This window comes from Pseudoliparis swirei, chromosome 10, assembly GCF_029220125.1.
Source record: "Pseudoliparis swirei isolate HS2019 ecotype Mariana Trench chromosome 10, NWPU_hadal_v1, whole genome shotgun sequence".
In the NCBI taxonomy this organism is placed as follows: domain Eukaryota; kingdom Metazoa; phylum Chordata; class Actinopteri; order Perciformes; family Liparidae; genus Pseudoliparis; species Pseudoliparis swirei.
Window position 1 is genome coordinate 16,905,797 of NC_079397.1, and position 17,500 is coordinate 16,923,296.

At 43.0% G+C, this 17,500-nt stretch overlaps 2 protein-coding genes across 7 annotated transcripts in view; one reads left to right on the forward strand and one right to left on the reverse strand.

Annotated features, from left to right (window-relative positions):
- Positions 1-16,307, forward strand: part of ptprz1b (protein tyrosine phosphatase receptor type Z1b) — a 53,806-nt gene extending 37,499 nt beyond the window's left edge. The window contains exons 13-32 of one of the 2 annotated variants that reach the window (XM_056424462.1): positions 128-326; positions 1,451-1,678; positions 2,266-2,410; positions 2,518-2,609; positions 4,157-4,242; positions 5,785-5,805; positions 6,785-6,881; positions 6,963-7,045; positions 7,147-7,281; positions 7,918-8,049; positions 10,367-10,524; positions 10,597-10,732; positions 10,976-11,122; positions 11,253-11,346; positions 12,105-12,178; positions 12,319-12,447; positions 12,937-13,089; positions 13,208-13,344; positions 13,411-13,546; positions 13,738-16,307. In XM_056424462.1, coding sequence (XP_056280437.1) covers positions 128-326; positions 1,451-1,678; positions 2,266-2,410; positions 2,518-2,609; positions 4,157-4,242; positions 5,785-5,805; positions 6,785-6,881; positions 6,963-7,045; positions 7,147-7,281; positions 7,918-8,049; positions 10,367-10,524; positions 10,597-10,732; positions 10,976-11,122; positions 11,253-11,346; positions 12,105-12,178; positions 12,319-12,447; positions 12,937-13,089; positions 13,208-13,344; positions 13,411-13,546; positions 13,738-13,881 — 2,526 coding nt within the window. In that variant the 3' untranslated portion in view covers positions 13,882-16,307. The remainder of the gene's footprint in view (positions 1-127; positions 327-1,450; positions 1,679-2,265; positions 2,411-2,517; positions 2,610-4,156; positions 4,243-5,784; positions 5,806-6,784; positions 6,882-6,962; positions 7,046-7,146; positions 7,282-7,917; positions 8,050-10,366; positions 10,525-10,596; positions 10,733-10,975; positions 11,123-11,252; positions 11,347-12,104; positions 12,179-12,318; positions 12,448-12,936; positions 13,090-13,207; positions 13,345-13,410; positions 13,547-13,737) is intronic. The other variant, XM_056424463.1, reaches the window with a different exon arrangement.
- Positions 16,308-16,352: 45 nt separating this feature from the next.
- LOC130200303 (HMG box-containing protein 1-like) overlaps positions 16,353-17,500 on the reverse strand; it is an 8,967-nt gene continuing 7,819 nt past the window's right edge. For all 5 annotated transcript variants that reach the window (XM_056424466.1, XM_056424465.1, XM_056424464.1 and 2 more), the window contains one exon: positions 16,353-17,500. This exon is cut by the window's right edge and continues 1,241 nt beyond it. The gene's annotated coding sequence lies outside the window, so the exon portion shown is untranslated.

The window sequence follows — 17,500 nt, forward strand, 5'->3', positions numbered from 1 at the left end:
CATTAGAGGTAATGCACGTCTTAAGAAGCAACTTTGCATTTTCATTTTGTGTGGAAGCCAGTTCTATTGTTTAATAAATTATATATATATATAAACCCATTGTGTTGAGTACTACTTCTACTCTCAGTCTGCGGATCAGGGTCAACCAAACCAAGACCAGGACCAGGACCAGGACCAGGACCAGGGCATCGGCCCCCCGTCCCCTGAGTCAGCTCTCTACCCCCCTCTAGTGGAGGACGTCTTCTATGAAGACGCAGCCAGCAGCTCTCCACTAGAACCCGCCGCCTCTGCAGAAACAGGCTCTGCTGCTGCTGCTGTGTTGCCAGGTCAGATTTTATTTACGTTTTTTTCAGCACTCATATCTTTGATCAGTGCCTGGAGGATTATAAGATCCTAAATATTGGACGAGGAAGCAGCAGAAGATGTTTCATTTCAATCAAGGCCGACACGTAAAGATTTTGTGTTGATCTTTTTCTTCCAATTGATACATTTTATAATGGTTTTCCCAAAAATTATGTTGTGTTGTATATTTATATTCATTTACATTTTTTTATATATATTTATATATCTATATATATCTTTTTTAAATATATATCTTTTTATATATATTTTATATTTAAAATATTGTTCTATATATATTTATATCTTTTTTTATATATCTTTTTTATATATAAATATATATACAGGACTGTCTCAGAAAATTAGAATATTGTGATGAAGTTCTTTATTTTCTGTAATGCAATTAAAAAAACAAAAATGTCATGCATTCTGGATTCATTACAAATCAACTGAAATATTGCAAGCCTTTTATTCTTTTAATATTGCTGATTATGGCTTACAGCTTAAGAAAACTCTAAAATCCTATCTCATAAAATTTTAATATTTCCTCAGACCAAGTTAAAAAAAAGATTTATAACAGCTGAGTGTTTGTCAAGGCTCAGGAAACCCTTGCAGGTGTTTCGAGTTAATTAGACAATTCAAGTGATTTGTTTAATACCCTACTAGTATACTTTTTCATGATATTCTAATATTTAGAGATAGGATATTTGAGTTTTCTTAAGCTGTAAGCCATAATCAGCAATAAATCAGAATAAAAGGCTTGCAATATTTCAGTTGATTTGTAATGAATCCAGAATGCATGACATTTTTGTTTTTTTAATTGCATTACAGAAAATAAAGAACTTCATCACAATATTCTAATTTTCTGAGACAGTCCTGTATATGTATATAAATATTATATATATATATATTTGCATACATATATTCATATATATATATATATTATTTATATATACATTTCTTTTATTCATATATTTTTTATATATATATTTGTATATATATAGAAAAATATATCAATTTCTGAAAAAAAAAATATATGTATATATATGTGTCCACTGTGGCTCGACCCGTGTCGCGTCACATCCCCATGATGCACTATCTCTCCCCACAGGGGCTCGAGTGGACAGAGTGTCCCCGCCGTCCACCGAGGGCGGCGACGTCTCCGCGAACCGACCGGACACCATCGGCTCGGTGGCCTCCACCCCCTCGCCCCCGACCCACTCACCCCCCACCCCCTCGCCCACCACCCCCAACACCCTCGCCCAGTCGGTCTACAAATCATCCACCACCTCCTCGCTGCTCCGGGTGCTGATGCATACAACCCAGCCCATGTTTAACGGTAAGAGACGGTGGATCAATAGATGTATAACACAATATTAGTATGGTAATATAATAATAAAATAAAATTACAATAAAAACAAACGATAAAGGCAAATAAGAACATATAATATAATATAATAATATGTTTTGCGGTGGGTCTTAATTGCGGTGGATGGTTGACTTTTGTCCTCTGTGACTTTGGTGGTTGTAAAGTGGCATGATGATGATGTGGTTGTCATGATTATGGAATATAATAAACTGGCGTTGATGATGATGACTAGAATGATAATCAGCGACTCTCTCCTCTGGTTCACAAATGGAATATTCTCTACTCTCACATGGGATCCGCATGACGTCATACTTTGAGTTTACTTCTTGGACTCTTTCTGGTCTTCGTTCCTCTCTGTGGCTCTAGGGCGCCCTCTGGTGGCTGTTGTGTTGTATTGTTTTTCATCCATTCTTCTCTTGAGGGTGTTGAGTGTGTTGCTCTTTCTGTCATTTCCGTTTCTTCTCTCTCTTCTTGCATTGTGTGTACTTGTGGGCGTGGTGATGATGACTGACGCGGTTATTGCTCGTGGCAACATAACCCCCCCCCCCCTCTCTCAGAGGGCAGCAACAGCAGCCACGAGTCTCGGGTGGGGCTGGTCGGAGGCGTGGACCGGGAGAAGCGGACGGTCGTCCCTCTGGCTGTTGTCTCCACCCTCACCATCCTCTGCCTGCTGGTGCTGGTTGGCATACTGGTCTATTGGAGGTACACACACACACACACACACACACACACACACACATGTGGTCCATACATCTGTCTGAAGCGATGACCCCGTGAACTGGATTTAGATCCTTATGTTTGTGTCACAGAAACTGTGTCCAGGCGGCTCACTTCTATCCAGACGAGAGCACGTCACCGAAAGTCATATCAGCTCCATCCACACCCCTGCTGCTGGCCACTGGTACTACACACGCACACACACAGAAACACAGAAACACACACACAGAAACACACACGTATAAACACACACACACACATATGAACACACACAGAAACACACACACAGAAACATACACACATATAAACACACACACACACACATAAACACACACAGAAACACACACACAGAAACACACATATAAACACACACATAAACACACACACACACACTTAAACACACACACACACACACACACAAACACACACACACACACACACACAGAAACACACACACATAAACACACACACACACATATAAACACACGTACACACACATATACACACACATAAACACACACATTTAAACACACACATAAACACACGTACACACACACATATACACACATAAACACACACATACACACATATAAACACATAAACACACACATAAACACACATACACACACACACACATATAAACACACACACACAGAAACACACACACAGAAACACACACACACATATAAACACACGTACACACACACATATAAACACACACATAAACACACACATATACACACATACACACTAATACACACACACACATATACACACACACATACACACACACACACACATATAAACACACACACACAGAAACACACACATACACACATATAAACACACACAAACACACACACACATATATAAACACACACATAACCACACACGTACACACATACACACACACACATACACACACATAAACACATTTAAACACACACATAAACACACACACACACACATACACACATATACACACACATACACACATATAAACACACACATAAACACACACACACACACACACACACATATAAACACATATAAACACACACACACACACACATAAATAAACACACACAGAAACACACACACAGAAACACACACATACATACATATAAACACACACACACACACACAAACACACACATACACACACACACATAAACACACATATACACACACATAAACACACACATACACACATATAAACACACACATACACACATATAAACACACACATACACATACACACACCCATACAAACAAACTGTATATACATACACACATACATACATATATACACACACATCCATCCACATCCACATACCAGACACACACACACATCCACACACACATACACAAATACACACAAACACGCCATCCACTCACATACACACATCCATCCACACACACAAACACACACACACACACGGCCATTCACACACACATACACACACCCATCCACACACATACACACACACATCCATCCACACACACACACAAACACACACACACACACACGCCCATTCACACACACATACACACACACACAAATACACACACACCCATCCACACACACACACATCCATCCACACACACACACAAACACACACGCCCATTCACACACACATACACAAATACACACACACCCATCCACACACACACACAGTCATGTGACCTGATGACATCATCCCGTGACACGGAGCCGTTCTCCCGTTGCAGACGGCCACGAGCCGCTGACCGTGAAGCAGTTTGTGAAGCACGTGATGGAGCTGCACGCCGCCAACAGCTTCTGCCAGGAGTTCGAGGTGTGTGTGTGCGTGTGTGTGTGTGTGTGCGTGTGTGTGTGTGTGCGGCGCCGACCTCGAGCGTTCGAGTTCAACAACGCGTCCCAACGTTCCCCCGGCGAGGGGAACGCGAACGCCACGAGACTCGACTATTTGTGGCTTAGTCGCGCCTTAGAGGGGGCGGGGCTTATCTCTGTGGCTCTACGAAGAGTTGAAAATATTTCAACTTAAGGCGAATGAGGTGAATTTTTCGCTTCACTTGATTCGCCTCATTGCGCAAAAAATTTGCGTAAATGGCAACCGACCCGTCTGAACGTTGACTTTGCATCTGAACGTTTTGCAACGCCTCCGCGTGTGAACGCAGCTTCAGATTCTGCTAGCGGACGTTTAGCCGGCGTAGATCAAAGGGTCATTGTCGTGGTTCATGTGTTAGATCAAAGGGTCATTGTCGTGGTTCATGTGTTAGATCAAAGGGTCATTGTCGCGGTTCATGTGTTAGATCAAAGGGTCATTGTCGTGGTTCATGTGTTAGATCAAAGGGTCATTGTCGTGGTTCATGTGTTAGATCAAAGGGTCATTGTCGTGGTTCATGTGTTAGATCAAAGGGTCATTGTCGTGGTTCATGTGTGTCACGGCTCCCTAACGCTCCTCCATGTCTCTATTAACGTCACGCGCTCCGTCTCTCATCTTGCGATAACGTGGAACGTCCTCGTGCGACAGGAAGCAGGAATGTCGTCGCGGTGTTTCCCCGCTTCTCATCAGTCTCCAAATACGCCAAAAAACCAGCACCGTTATACATATTGAGTGTGAAACAATGTTTTATACGTGTTTCGTGTTCAGTGTTGACGTATTTTAATGTCGTTTGCGTTCCATCAATTACCCACATCTGCATGACATCCGTCACCTGTCTAGTGGTCCCCAAACTAAGGCCCGCGGACCGGATACAGCCCGCCTCCACATTTGGCCCGGCCCCCTGAACAATACCAGAGACGCATTCTGGTTTTTTAATTATTATTATTTCATAAATAGTGTTGTTTCTTTCCTGACAGTTTTTTCTGTGAAGATCCCTGAAAGGGTTATTCATATTTGGTTATGTGTGGCTTTCTGGAAAACAATTTAGAGAAGGGAAAAGTTATGTGGCCCTCACAGGAAAAGGTTTGGGGACCCCTGCTCATGAGCACACAGATAGGATTAACGTCCGTAGCTGCAGTAACACACATCAGCCAGCAGAGGACGGCGGCTAAAATAAAGCCTTGCAATCACACACAAGCCTTTTTTTTGACGGGTATATGCAATACACTTTTTTACAGTGTAGAATAATAATAGGTTATGGCTAACAAACCAAAAAAAAGTCCATCGCTCAGTTGGGGAACATCGGTGCATTTCCCACTTAGCCCCGCCTCTTTGTGTGTGTGTGTGTGTGTGTATCTGAACCCCATATTCCTGGACCTGCACTGACTCCCTGTCTGTCTGTCCGCCCCCCCCCCCCTCCCCCTCCCCCTCTCCTTTCACCACCTCCACCACCATCGTTGTGCTTTCTGCATCCTCACCACCCTCCATTAGATTGTCAAAGATTCCTACGAGGTAAGAGCCCGGCAGCACCGCCAGAACCAGAACCGGCTGCAGAGGCGTGCAGACCGACTGCGTCTTCTGTATTTCACCTGTGATATTAAATGTGAATTTCATGTTCGCCAGTAGAAGATTTCCTCTTGTATTTCAATGTGACCTCGTAGTCGGGCGTTCTCTCCCTCTGCTTCACATCACAGACATCTTTTCACACTGAGATGGAGCCAACACACAATTCTACAAATCGTATTAATCCATATTTAGAATCATTATATATGAATGAAAACCCTTCTGTCACTGCAGCTGCTGGTTATTTAATATGAGGCTTTAATACAGAGCGCGTACGGTAGCGTCGGCCTCCTTGCGTACATCTATAGTTATATGAGAAGTGGACGTGTTTTTGAAGCCTCTACCGTCGCCATCTTGGTTTTGGGCGTTTTTTTTCCGGGAACCAGAAGCGATACGGGAAGGTGGAGCTGAATACGACTGAACCGGAATAAGACATTCATTAGGGGAACCAGAAATGTTACAGTTGCCTTTCAGTGAAAAATATGGACACCTCCCAAACCGCGTAACGCCGTGGTCGTGTTATGTCAATCACCTTGTAGCCCCGCCCCCAAAGCAGGCCCTGCTTTATGGTCTATTTGACCATAAAAGAGCTATCATTTAAGAAGTAGGGTCATTTTCTCAGATTTCTATGCAATCAGACTTCTTTTCGTAACCAGATAAGTCGCGCCTCGCCCCCTGCTGGCCATTAGCGAGAATGCAAGTTTTTAAAAACCGTCCACATCGGCTTCGCTTTCAATCCTCGTTACGACCGCATTCACAAGAGCTCATGTCTCCGTATCTTGCGTCTTCGCTGTGGACTCTCTGACTTCAGACAGCCGCGGACGGACATCGACCGACAGAAAACGTAAAAAGCGAAAGCGGAGCGCGTTGAGCTTCCTCTCGAGCGGCTAACCTGAGCTGCTTGTTTGTGTTTGCGTTGGTTTCTCAGGAGGTGCAGGCGTGCACCGTGGACACGGGCATCGCCGCGGACAGCTCCAACCACCCCGACAACAAATGCAAGAACAGATACATCAACATCCTGGCCTGTACGTCTCCGTTCAACGCCATCGCGGCCCGTAAGACGCCGTGTGACTCAGACGAAGCTCATTAACCCTTTCCTCTCCCAGACGACCACAGCAGAGTCAAACTCTCCAACAGTTTGGACCGAGATGGGAAATGCGGAGACTACATCAACGCTAACTTTGTAGACGTATGTATTTTTTTTTAGAGCCAGTTGTTTTTTTATCCATTATTGTAGGAAATGTACCGTACGGTGGTTGTTTTGACGCGGTCGGCGGTTTTCCTCCGCAGGGTTATGAGCGAACCGGGGCGTACATCGCGGCTCAGGGGCCCCTCAGGCACGGCCGGGAGGACTTCTGGAGGATGATCTGGCAGCAGAACGTTGGAGTCATTGTCATGATCACCAACCTCAAGGAGAAAGGACGGGTAGGAAGGTCCCTCTGCCAACACAGACGCCAGATTATTACAGTTTTTATATTGTATTGTTTTAATAGTTTCATAGACGTTTTAATCTACTTCCTCTGAGAGATAAATTTGACTTTTATTTTGAAATGTTAAAAGGAAGCGCATCTATATTTGATGTTAAAATACAAACTTGACGGTACGGCTAAAGATGTTTCAGACGGATGCGCATTTCATATAAAGTTTGATCGTTTTAATGGACCCGTATGAGGCGGATGCTCCAGGTGGTGACAAGGAGGTTTATTCAAGAGTTTGGGTTCAATTTTATTCGCCGAAGAAAATAAAATAAAGAACTTCACCAGCAGTAAGTCTCACGCCGATTGATATACGGGGATCCGTTACATATAGAATGTTTGTACTATATTCATCCAATGGGTGCACAAACAATGAATAGTGAGAATAGTGAATATACTTTAAGACATTGTCAAGTTCTAACAAGACATGCAGCAAGAAGACTCACACATTAAAAACGGACAAAGCAGATAAAATAAGGGAGAACTTTATGTTAAAATGGGCAGATTAACAACACGGAGGGGTGTCAGCGTGTTGTCCTCAGGGGGAACCGGTCCTCATCGGGTCGTCTGCTCCACGTCTCTCCAGACTAAGTGTGACCAGTACTGGCCTCAGGAGAGCCAGGAGGACTACGGCCCGTACCACGTGACCCTGAGGAGCAGCAGGACCCTCGCCTACTACACACTGCGCACATTCACCGTCAGGGACACCTCCAATGAGGTACACACACACACACACACACACACACACATACACATATATATTCATACACACACACGCACGCACACACACACACATACACATATATATTCATACACACACATACATACACATATACAGGACTGTCTCAGAAAATTAGAATATTGTGATGAAGTTCTTTATTTTCTGCAATGCAATTAAAAAAACAAAAATGTCATGCATTCTGGATTCATTACAAATCAACTGAAATATTGCAAGCCTTTTATTCTTTTAATATTGCTGATTATGGCTTACAGCTTAAGAAAACTCAAATATCCTATCTCTAAATATTAGAATATCATGAAAAAGTATACTAGTAGGGTATTAAACAAATCACTTGAATTGTCTAATTAACTCGAAACACCTGCAAGGGTTTCCTGACAAACACTCAGCTGTTATAAATCTTTTTTTACTTGGTCTGAGGAAATATTAAAATTTTATGAGATAGGATTTTAGAGTTTTCTTAAGCTGTAAGCCATAATCAGCAATATTAAAAGAATAAAAGGCTTGCAATATTTCAGTTGATTTGTAATGAATCCAGAATGCATGACATTTTTGTTTTTTTAATTGCATTACAGAAAATAAAGAACTTCATCACAATATTCTAATTTTCTGAGACAGTCCTGTATATTCATACACACACACGCACACACACACACACACACATACATACATATATATATTCATAGTAACACATATACATCCAGACACACACATATACACACATATACATACATACATACACATACATACATACACATACACACACTCTCTCTCTCTCACACACACTCTCTCAATCTCTCTCACACACACACTATCTCTCTCTCTCTGTCTTTTACACACTCTCTCTCTCACACACACACACACACACACACACACTATCTCTCTTTTACACACACACACACTCTCTCAATCTCTCTCACACACACACTCTCTCACACACACACACACACACACTATCTCTCTCTCTGTCTTTTACACACACACACTCTCTCTCTCTCTCTCACACACACTCTCACTCACTCACTCTCTCTCTCACACACACACACACACACACTATCTCTCTCTCTCTGTCTTTTACACACTCTCTCTCTGTCTTTTACACACACACACACACACTCTCTCTCTCTCACACACTCTCACTCACTCACTCTCTCTCACACACACACACACTATCTCTCTCTCTCTGTCTTTTACACACACACACACTCACTCTCTCACACACACACACTCACTCACTCACTCTCTCTCACACACACACACACACACTATCTCTCTGTCTTTACACACACTCACTCACTCTCTCTCTCACACACACACTCACTCACTCACTCTCTCTCACACACACACACACACACACACTATCTCTCTCTCTCTGTCTTTTACACACACACACACACACACTCACTCACTCTCACACACACACACACACACTATCTCTCTCTCTGTCTTTTACACACACACACACACACACACACACACACACACACACACACACACACACACACACACTCTCCCTCTCTCAGTGCATGTTGGGCTTCTGTTCCAGACCAGTCTTTGTATCGTCTCTGTTCCTCCACACTCAAATTGTTGGCAGATTTTCCATCCAATAATTATATGCAACTCCAACTCAAATTTAGCACATCAGTGCAATAAAATGTAATTTAGTTAGTCCAACTCATTTGTATCAAATACATCTGAAATAAAACAACGATATTCATTAAATTAAATTAATTTGTGTTTGTCCAACTCAAAATATAAACTAACTAACTAACAAAATATGCAAACTCCACACAGAAGGAACACCCCGACTGGGAATTGAACCCACGGCCCTCTGGCTTTGGGGCGACAGTGCTAGCCAATACACCACCGTACAGCCCTGAAAGTGTCTTCACCTCATGTAAACAACTGATTTTCAGCTGGCGCATGCGCAAAGGGTAGTCCTCAATGAGACACATTTATTTTGAGTTGATACGCACACCATCTAACCTAAATAAATCTAATAAATGAAAGTATTCATACATTTTGTGTTACACCCATTAAATATAAATATCTATTTTTGTAATTGATTTATTTAAATGTATCAAACAATATTTAGATGTGTCACCTCGAAGAAGGGCTTGAATCGTTTTTGTGAGTGTAACCTAAACATATCTAATAAATGAAAGTATTCCTACATTTTGTGTTACACCCATTCAATATAAATATCTTCGTTTTGTAATTGATTTATTTAAATGTATCAAACAATATTTAAATGTGTCACCTCTAAGAAGGGCTTGAATCGTTTTTTTGAGTGCAGGCGTGTCCGAGGAGAGTTGAACACACCGTCCACCATTACCACTACACCCAGTGGCCGGACATGGGCGTCCCAGAATACACCCTGCCCGTGCTGTCCTTCATCAGAGCCTCGTCCCGGGCCCGGACCGAGGAGATGGGACCCGTTCTGGTGCACTGCAGGTGTGTCTCCATGACTATTTAAGTTGTTCCATGCACTGAATCCAGGTATTTGACGTGTGTTGTGTGTCACAGTGCCGGTGTAGGAAGGACAGGAACCTACATAGTGATCGACAGCATGCTGCAGCAGATCCAGGATCAGGGTACGGTGAACGTGCTCGGCTTCCTGAAGCATGTGCGGACGCAGAGGAACTTCCTGGTTCAGACGGAGGTAAGCGACCCGACACGAGGGCCGTGTGTCTTTGTGAGGACGCTCATGGACAGAACACACCTGGTCCAAACCCTCAAGCAGGCCTTTAAAAGTCGGTCTGAAAGTGAGGACCAGACGAGGCTAAAACTCCAACTGGTCCTCACAAAGATAGCTGTACAAGTGCAAACACACACACACACTCATCAGAATTCTCAGTGCCCATCCGGCGGCTCTTCTCCGTCTCTTTGTTCCTCCTCGGCGTAGAAGCAGTACGTCTTCATCCACGACACTCTGGTGGAGGCCATATTAAGCCGTGGCACCTCGGTGACCTCTGACCTCCTCCACACGTACGTGTCTGACCTCCTGACCCCTGGGGCGTCGGGCAGGACGCGCATGGACAAACAGTTCAAGGTACAGCATGTCCCCCCCACACACGCTTTATAGGCCTCTGTTTTCGACTCTTGTTGGGCGCTCGGCCGGACGGTGCAGGTGTACACATTGAATGTTGTGCGTGTAATCAACTCGTTTTGGTGTGTTTCAGTTGATCAGCCAGCGCCAGGCGAAGCACGCGGACTACAGCACCGCCCTGAGGGACGGCAACGCCGAGAGGAACCGGGCCAGAGCTCTGATGCCGGGTGAGCAGGGCGGCTTTACAGAACAGAGAGACGTGGACGTTTATTCAGGTTTCATCCACCGCCTGTTTAAAAAAACACACGTGTACCTTTAAAGGAGCAATGTTTTGGGACCTCAGAGTTATCCGTTAAAATCTCTTTATATACTGTATATGTATGGAGCGGGTCAACAGTCAAGCCAATCACGTTTCTACGGTAGCCCATAGCGGTCAAGCCAAAAGGTTTCTACGGTAGCCCATAGCGGTCAAGCCAAAAGGTTTCTACGGTAGCCCATAGCGGTCAAGTCAAAAGGTTTCTACGATAGCCCATAGCGGTCAAGTCAAAAGGTTTCTACGGTAGCCCATAGCGGTCAAGTCAAAAGGTTTCTACGGTAGCCCATAGCGGTCAAGTCAAAAGGTTTCTACGGTAGCCCATAGCGGTCAAGTCAAAAGGTTTCTACGATAGCCCATAGCGGTCAAGTCAAAAGGTTTCTACGGTAGCCCATAGCGGTCAAGCCAAAAGGTTTCTACGGTAGCCCATAGCGGTCAAGCCAAAAGGTTTCTCCGGTAGCCCATAGCGGTCAAGCCAAAAGGTTTCTACGGTAGCCCATAGCGGTCAAGTCAAAAGGTTTCTACGGTAGCCCATAGCGGTCAAGTCAAAAGGTTTCTACAGTAGCCCATAGCGGTCAAGCCAAAAGGTTTCTACGGTAGCCCATAGTGGTCAAGCCAAAAGGTTTCTCCGGCTGTGATTGGTTCATTGTCTTATGTCTCTGTGTTGTCTAGTGGAACGATCAAGAGTCTGTCTGACCACTTCAGAGGCGAACTCCACCGGGTTCATCAACGCCTCCTACGTCATGGTGAGACTCCTGGTGACTGGTGACTGGTGACTGGTTACTGGTTACTGGTGACTGGTTACTGGTGACTGGTGACTGGTTACTGGTTACTGGTTTAGTCAAGGTCCCTTCAACGAAACCTTTCCTCCTGCGGCGCTTCACAGGGACACCAGCACAGTAAGGAGTTCATCGTGAGCCAGACCCCTCTGAGCAGCACGGTGGCCGACTTCTGGAGGATGATCTGGGAGCACAGCACCAACACTGTGGTCCGTCTGCCCGACACACACTGTCAGGTAGAACACACACACACACACACACACACACACAGTACGTGTTCATGAGTATTTACCAACAGACAATCTGACACCACCTCTTCTTCCACCTTCCTCTCTCCTCCTTCTTCCCGCTCCTTCCTCTTCCTCCTCCTCCCTCTTCCTCCCACTCCTCCTCCCTCCTCCTTCTTCTTCCCTCCTCCACACACGTCACTTTAACATGCACTTTAACTTGAGGCCTCCTCCACACACATGCCACTTTATTTGCATGCACTTTAACTTAAACACACGCCACGCGTAACATACACCTTTAACTAAAACACACCACTTGAAGCACACACCCAAACACTTTCACATTACTTGTTGTCTTTCTGTCGTGTTGATTGTTGTTTGTTTGTCATGTCCAAATGTTGCACCTTCCACCAAAAAAAATTCCTCGTTTGTGTAAACATTCCTGGCAATAAAACTGTTTCTGATTCTGATTCTGACATGTGTTCCTGTTTCTGTCAGAGTGGAGACAGGAAGTCGTGTGTTTACTGTCCCATTAAAGACCAGCCAATGAGCTTTGAGGGTTTCACTGTGTCCTATTTGGGGGAGGAGCATGTGTATCTGTCCAATGAGGAGAGACTGTTGGTGCAGGACTTCGTAGTGGAGTCTCCACAGGTAACACACACACACACACACACACACACACACACATTTTATTCTGTGTTCTACATATACATGTCAATACATGTTTTGTCGATACACAAATACTTTCTTCCCCGCTGTTTCTGTGTAGACTGTGTTGGAGGTGCGTCAGTACAGCGCCCCCTGCTGGCCGAACCCAGACAGTCCCATCAGGAACAGTTTTGATCTGGTCAGCGCAGTGCGGGAGCACAGCAGACATCCGGACACACCCACCATCATACATGACCCGTGAGTACCGCCTAGACAGGATCAGGCCTTCATGTGCAATATGGATACATGTGTGTGTGTGTGTAGGTTGGGAGGTGCTACTTCAGGCCTGTTCTGCGCCCTCACCGTCCTGTCCAGTCAGCTGGAGGAGGACGGAGCGGTGGACGTTTACCAGGTGGCCCGGATGACCAACCTCATGAGGCCTGGCGTCTTTAATGATATAGTGAGCCCACCGTACTCTCCAATACTCCCTCTTCCCTCTGTCGTCGCTTCATGAGCTCTAATAACAATGGAGCGACTTCACGTGACACTCGCTGAGAACCACCCGTTAAAGAGGATTTAAAAACAACAATATTTACAATAAAAGATGGTTCAGTGTTGAATATTGCCCCCCCCCCCCCATCCCCCCCACAGGAGCAGTACCAGTACCTGTACCGAGCGGTGCTGAGTCTGGTGAGCAGCCAGGAAGACCAGAGGGCCCTGCAGAGTCCAGAAACCAACGGGTCGGTACCGCTGGGCCAGACTAACATTGCTGAGAGCCTGGAGTCGCTGATGTAGACCCACGCGCTCACACACACACACACACACACATTTAACATACAAAACATGTCACACACACACACATTGCATCATACAAGCAACACCAACACACCGCCGTGGACCAAGGCAGGTCGTTAAAAGTGATGACACACACACACACACACACACAGCTTCAGAATCCAGCAGACGAGGAGCTCATGTGGGATGTTAACCCTCAGGTCAGATGAAGTGACCCGACCAGGCCAAGACATGACTCGTCCTTTAAAAGAGTAAATGGTACCACTTTCTTATTAGGCAATTTATAAATGATTTGTGTTTAGTTCACTTATGATAATACTTTAACTAACGTTGTGTAGCTCTACAGAAGCCCTGACAAGTCAATTGTGTTTGTCTAAATTGTTTTATTTCAGTGTGTAGACCATACAAAGAGGTGAACACATTTTTTTTGCTGGAATAATCTGCTTACGTTTCTTAATATTTTTTGCATCCGTGAAAAAATGTTTGGTTGAAAAAGTTTTGGCTCGTTAATTATTTTTAATTTGATGTTCTTCCTCAGAGTATTACGCAACAATAACTTGAAAAATAGAAAAGAATGTTGTTACCTGTTCTTAAGTGACAGTTTATTTAGTTTCCACTCTCCTCTCAGGGCTTCAGTATCGTCTTTTAATGAGCAATGTTTGTGTTGCCAGGTAGAGAAAAGCCTCTTTTTGATTGGTCCTGGACCACACGGACCAACATCCATTTCGAGCAATTGTATATTCTTGATGGCTCATTAGAAAGTGAACATTTATTAATGAGTTTTCAAGATGTATAGAAAGGATCAAAAACAAGTCCATTTAGTTGTAACCATTAAGAAAGCCATGAGTTATAATTCAGCAGTACTTTTATATAAGGGAGGTTCATTATTAGGAAGTGGGACCAATATTTCATTGGAAAAATATTTTTTTATTAATGATAAAAGGAGTCTCCTTTTCAATTCTACGAGCTTAAATTCAAAACGTATCATCTTTCTTGAACATTCTTTGTTTTTTCTCATTGCTCTTGTCTTCTAAAAGACAAAAAAATGTAGATGAAAAGAAATTAAAAATGGCAAACGGGCAAAACTAAAATAGAAATAAATACAAATAAAAGTAGAAGGTGAAAAAAATAAATGAAATGTCAAAAAGGGAAATGATGAAGGAGATGACATTTAGTTTTCCTTCATATTTTATGCACCGCACATTAATCTGCAGATTTTGGATCTCAAAACTACCACGTGTCGTTTATTGAGAGTAATATTTTGATGACGGCTTCACAAGTGACACTTAACTGTTGTCTGTTCACCCCCCCTCTCCCTCTGTAAGTCATGTTATTGTACTTTAAACCTGTTTTGATACAACCGTGTGACTAATATGCCAAAATAATGACCTGTGATGTATTATTATTTGTTTTCTATTTGTTACTTTCATACGTCAGAGGAGATAAACAAATATTGGATTTTTTTGTATAAGATGCAATCTGGGATTTAAATGGTCGTCCACACAATGTCTCAAAGCTGCAGATTGAATGTGTGTCTATTTGTGGACTATGACGGCGTATGAGGGCCATTGTAGGTTCAAGAATAAATAATAATAATAATAATGACGCATGGGGGAGGGGGGGGTAATAATTTCAGATATCAATATTCTCTGAGATTGAGCAAGTACATTGACGAGGATAACAAATAAACAAGAAGAAAAAAATACATTTTAAATATTTGTAATATTTTTGCCCTCCAATGGTCTAAGTACGCTCCCGTAGTTTACGATGAATTCCAATGGTTGGGTTTTTCCGTTGCGGAAACATGAGCGCCCCTCATCACCATGGCAACGGAATACTCCAGCGCGACAATCGGCATCATTAGCGAGTCAGAGACGTCAAACATTCAGACCAATCGGTGGACAGACAAACCGCTGACCACGCCCATATTCTCCATAAAAAACCTCGGGACTCGGGATGAAATTCCGAAGCCGCCACTTCCTGTGCGTCCCGGCGCCACGAGCTACGACTGTTTCCCTCCCGAGTTCGACTGCCCCATCGAGATCCTCACCGGATCTTTCCGTGTAAATAACCCTAAATACATCAAAAGGCCAAATTACTGTTTGCTTATACCTCTATATATTTTCTATTTTACTATAAAAAGGTGATTTTCTAGTCATTTACACATATACAGAATAAATAACTGGATTCTATTTGATAATTGTAGCCTGGAAATATTGACCATGTTTAGTTTTAATGCCGTGCTTTCTCTTTGTATCTTTATGATCACAGTAGCAGCTTAATGTCTATACCTTCCATCTCCAGCCACAAACTGGTGCAGTATGTAAATAGCAACAACAACAACAACAATCTTGTGTTTGATTTTCAATCTGTTTCTTTTTCCGAGAGGGGAAAAAATGAATAAAAAGTTCTTGTTTAGACCCAAACGTTTCCCTTTTATTTGATGAGACGGTGTTAAACACATACAGACACAGGTTTATCATGATTTTATATATATTATAATACACTGTATTGCATGTTCTCTCCTGTACACGATACTCAAAATACAATGTTAAATAATCAACGCACCCCGTCATGAAAGGTTAACAAGGATTACGTCGAAAGCAAAAAAATATATATTTCTATATAATCATATGAATGTTTGTCATGACACATGTACTGTAGCAGTCCCGTGAGATAAAGTGTATATAGTGCATTAAGAATAAACCTCGTTCTGAGGTGATGAGCGCCCACGGGTCCAGCACTTAAAAGCCCAAATAGACGTCCATCTCACTCACATCCCTACCACGTGCAGTTATGTTCGTAGTGGTTTTAATTACATGCAATGTTTATGGCTTTTTCTCGTATGAATACAGCCCTCTTTGTTTTAAAGGGACATACACACACACGGAACACATGCCAGCTTGAATCTCTGGGAGAAAATAGTTTTTTCTTCTTCAAAACTACAAAAGTAAGTTTAATTTGCTGGCTGTGAGGCTATGAAGCGATTAATGTGGCTGTGTTCTTTGGCTCATATCTCCGTGATGCTTTGGCGCAGAAGGATTCTGGAAAGATATTTAGAATCTGTGTGAAGTCCTCTTGCTTTCTAACTCATATTCTACGATAGCACGGAGCTACGTCATTAGTTCCGGAAACGTTTCCCGAGTGGGCCGACTCCTGACAAAATTATGATTATGATATTTTAATTGTTATTTCAGTTGGTGTTTGAGTTGTGTTGAAATGGCTGAATGATTCTTATAGCCCAAGTTGTCTTCTTTAATTTGATGTTCAACATTAATATATTTGCTCATGTTTATTATAATGTTTAACCACAATGTCCAAAAAGTCCCCCAATTATCTGTAGACTTCATTCACCTGAGCCAAATGTGCTCTTTTATGAGACTAGATGTAAAAAAAAAATAAAAAAGAAGGAAGCATCCTATTTTTTTGTAAAATTTCTGATTTATATACAATTATTACGTTTATGGCGATAAGTTCCCGTCGACCTTTTTGACCTTGTCCCGCCTCCTCAGTCTAGGATCCTCACACGGCCCCATCATCCAAATAGTTCTATTATCTATTCCTCTTTTCTAACATCAAGTGAAAGCAAATATGAAAACTTATTGGCGATAAAGATAAA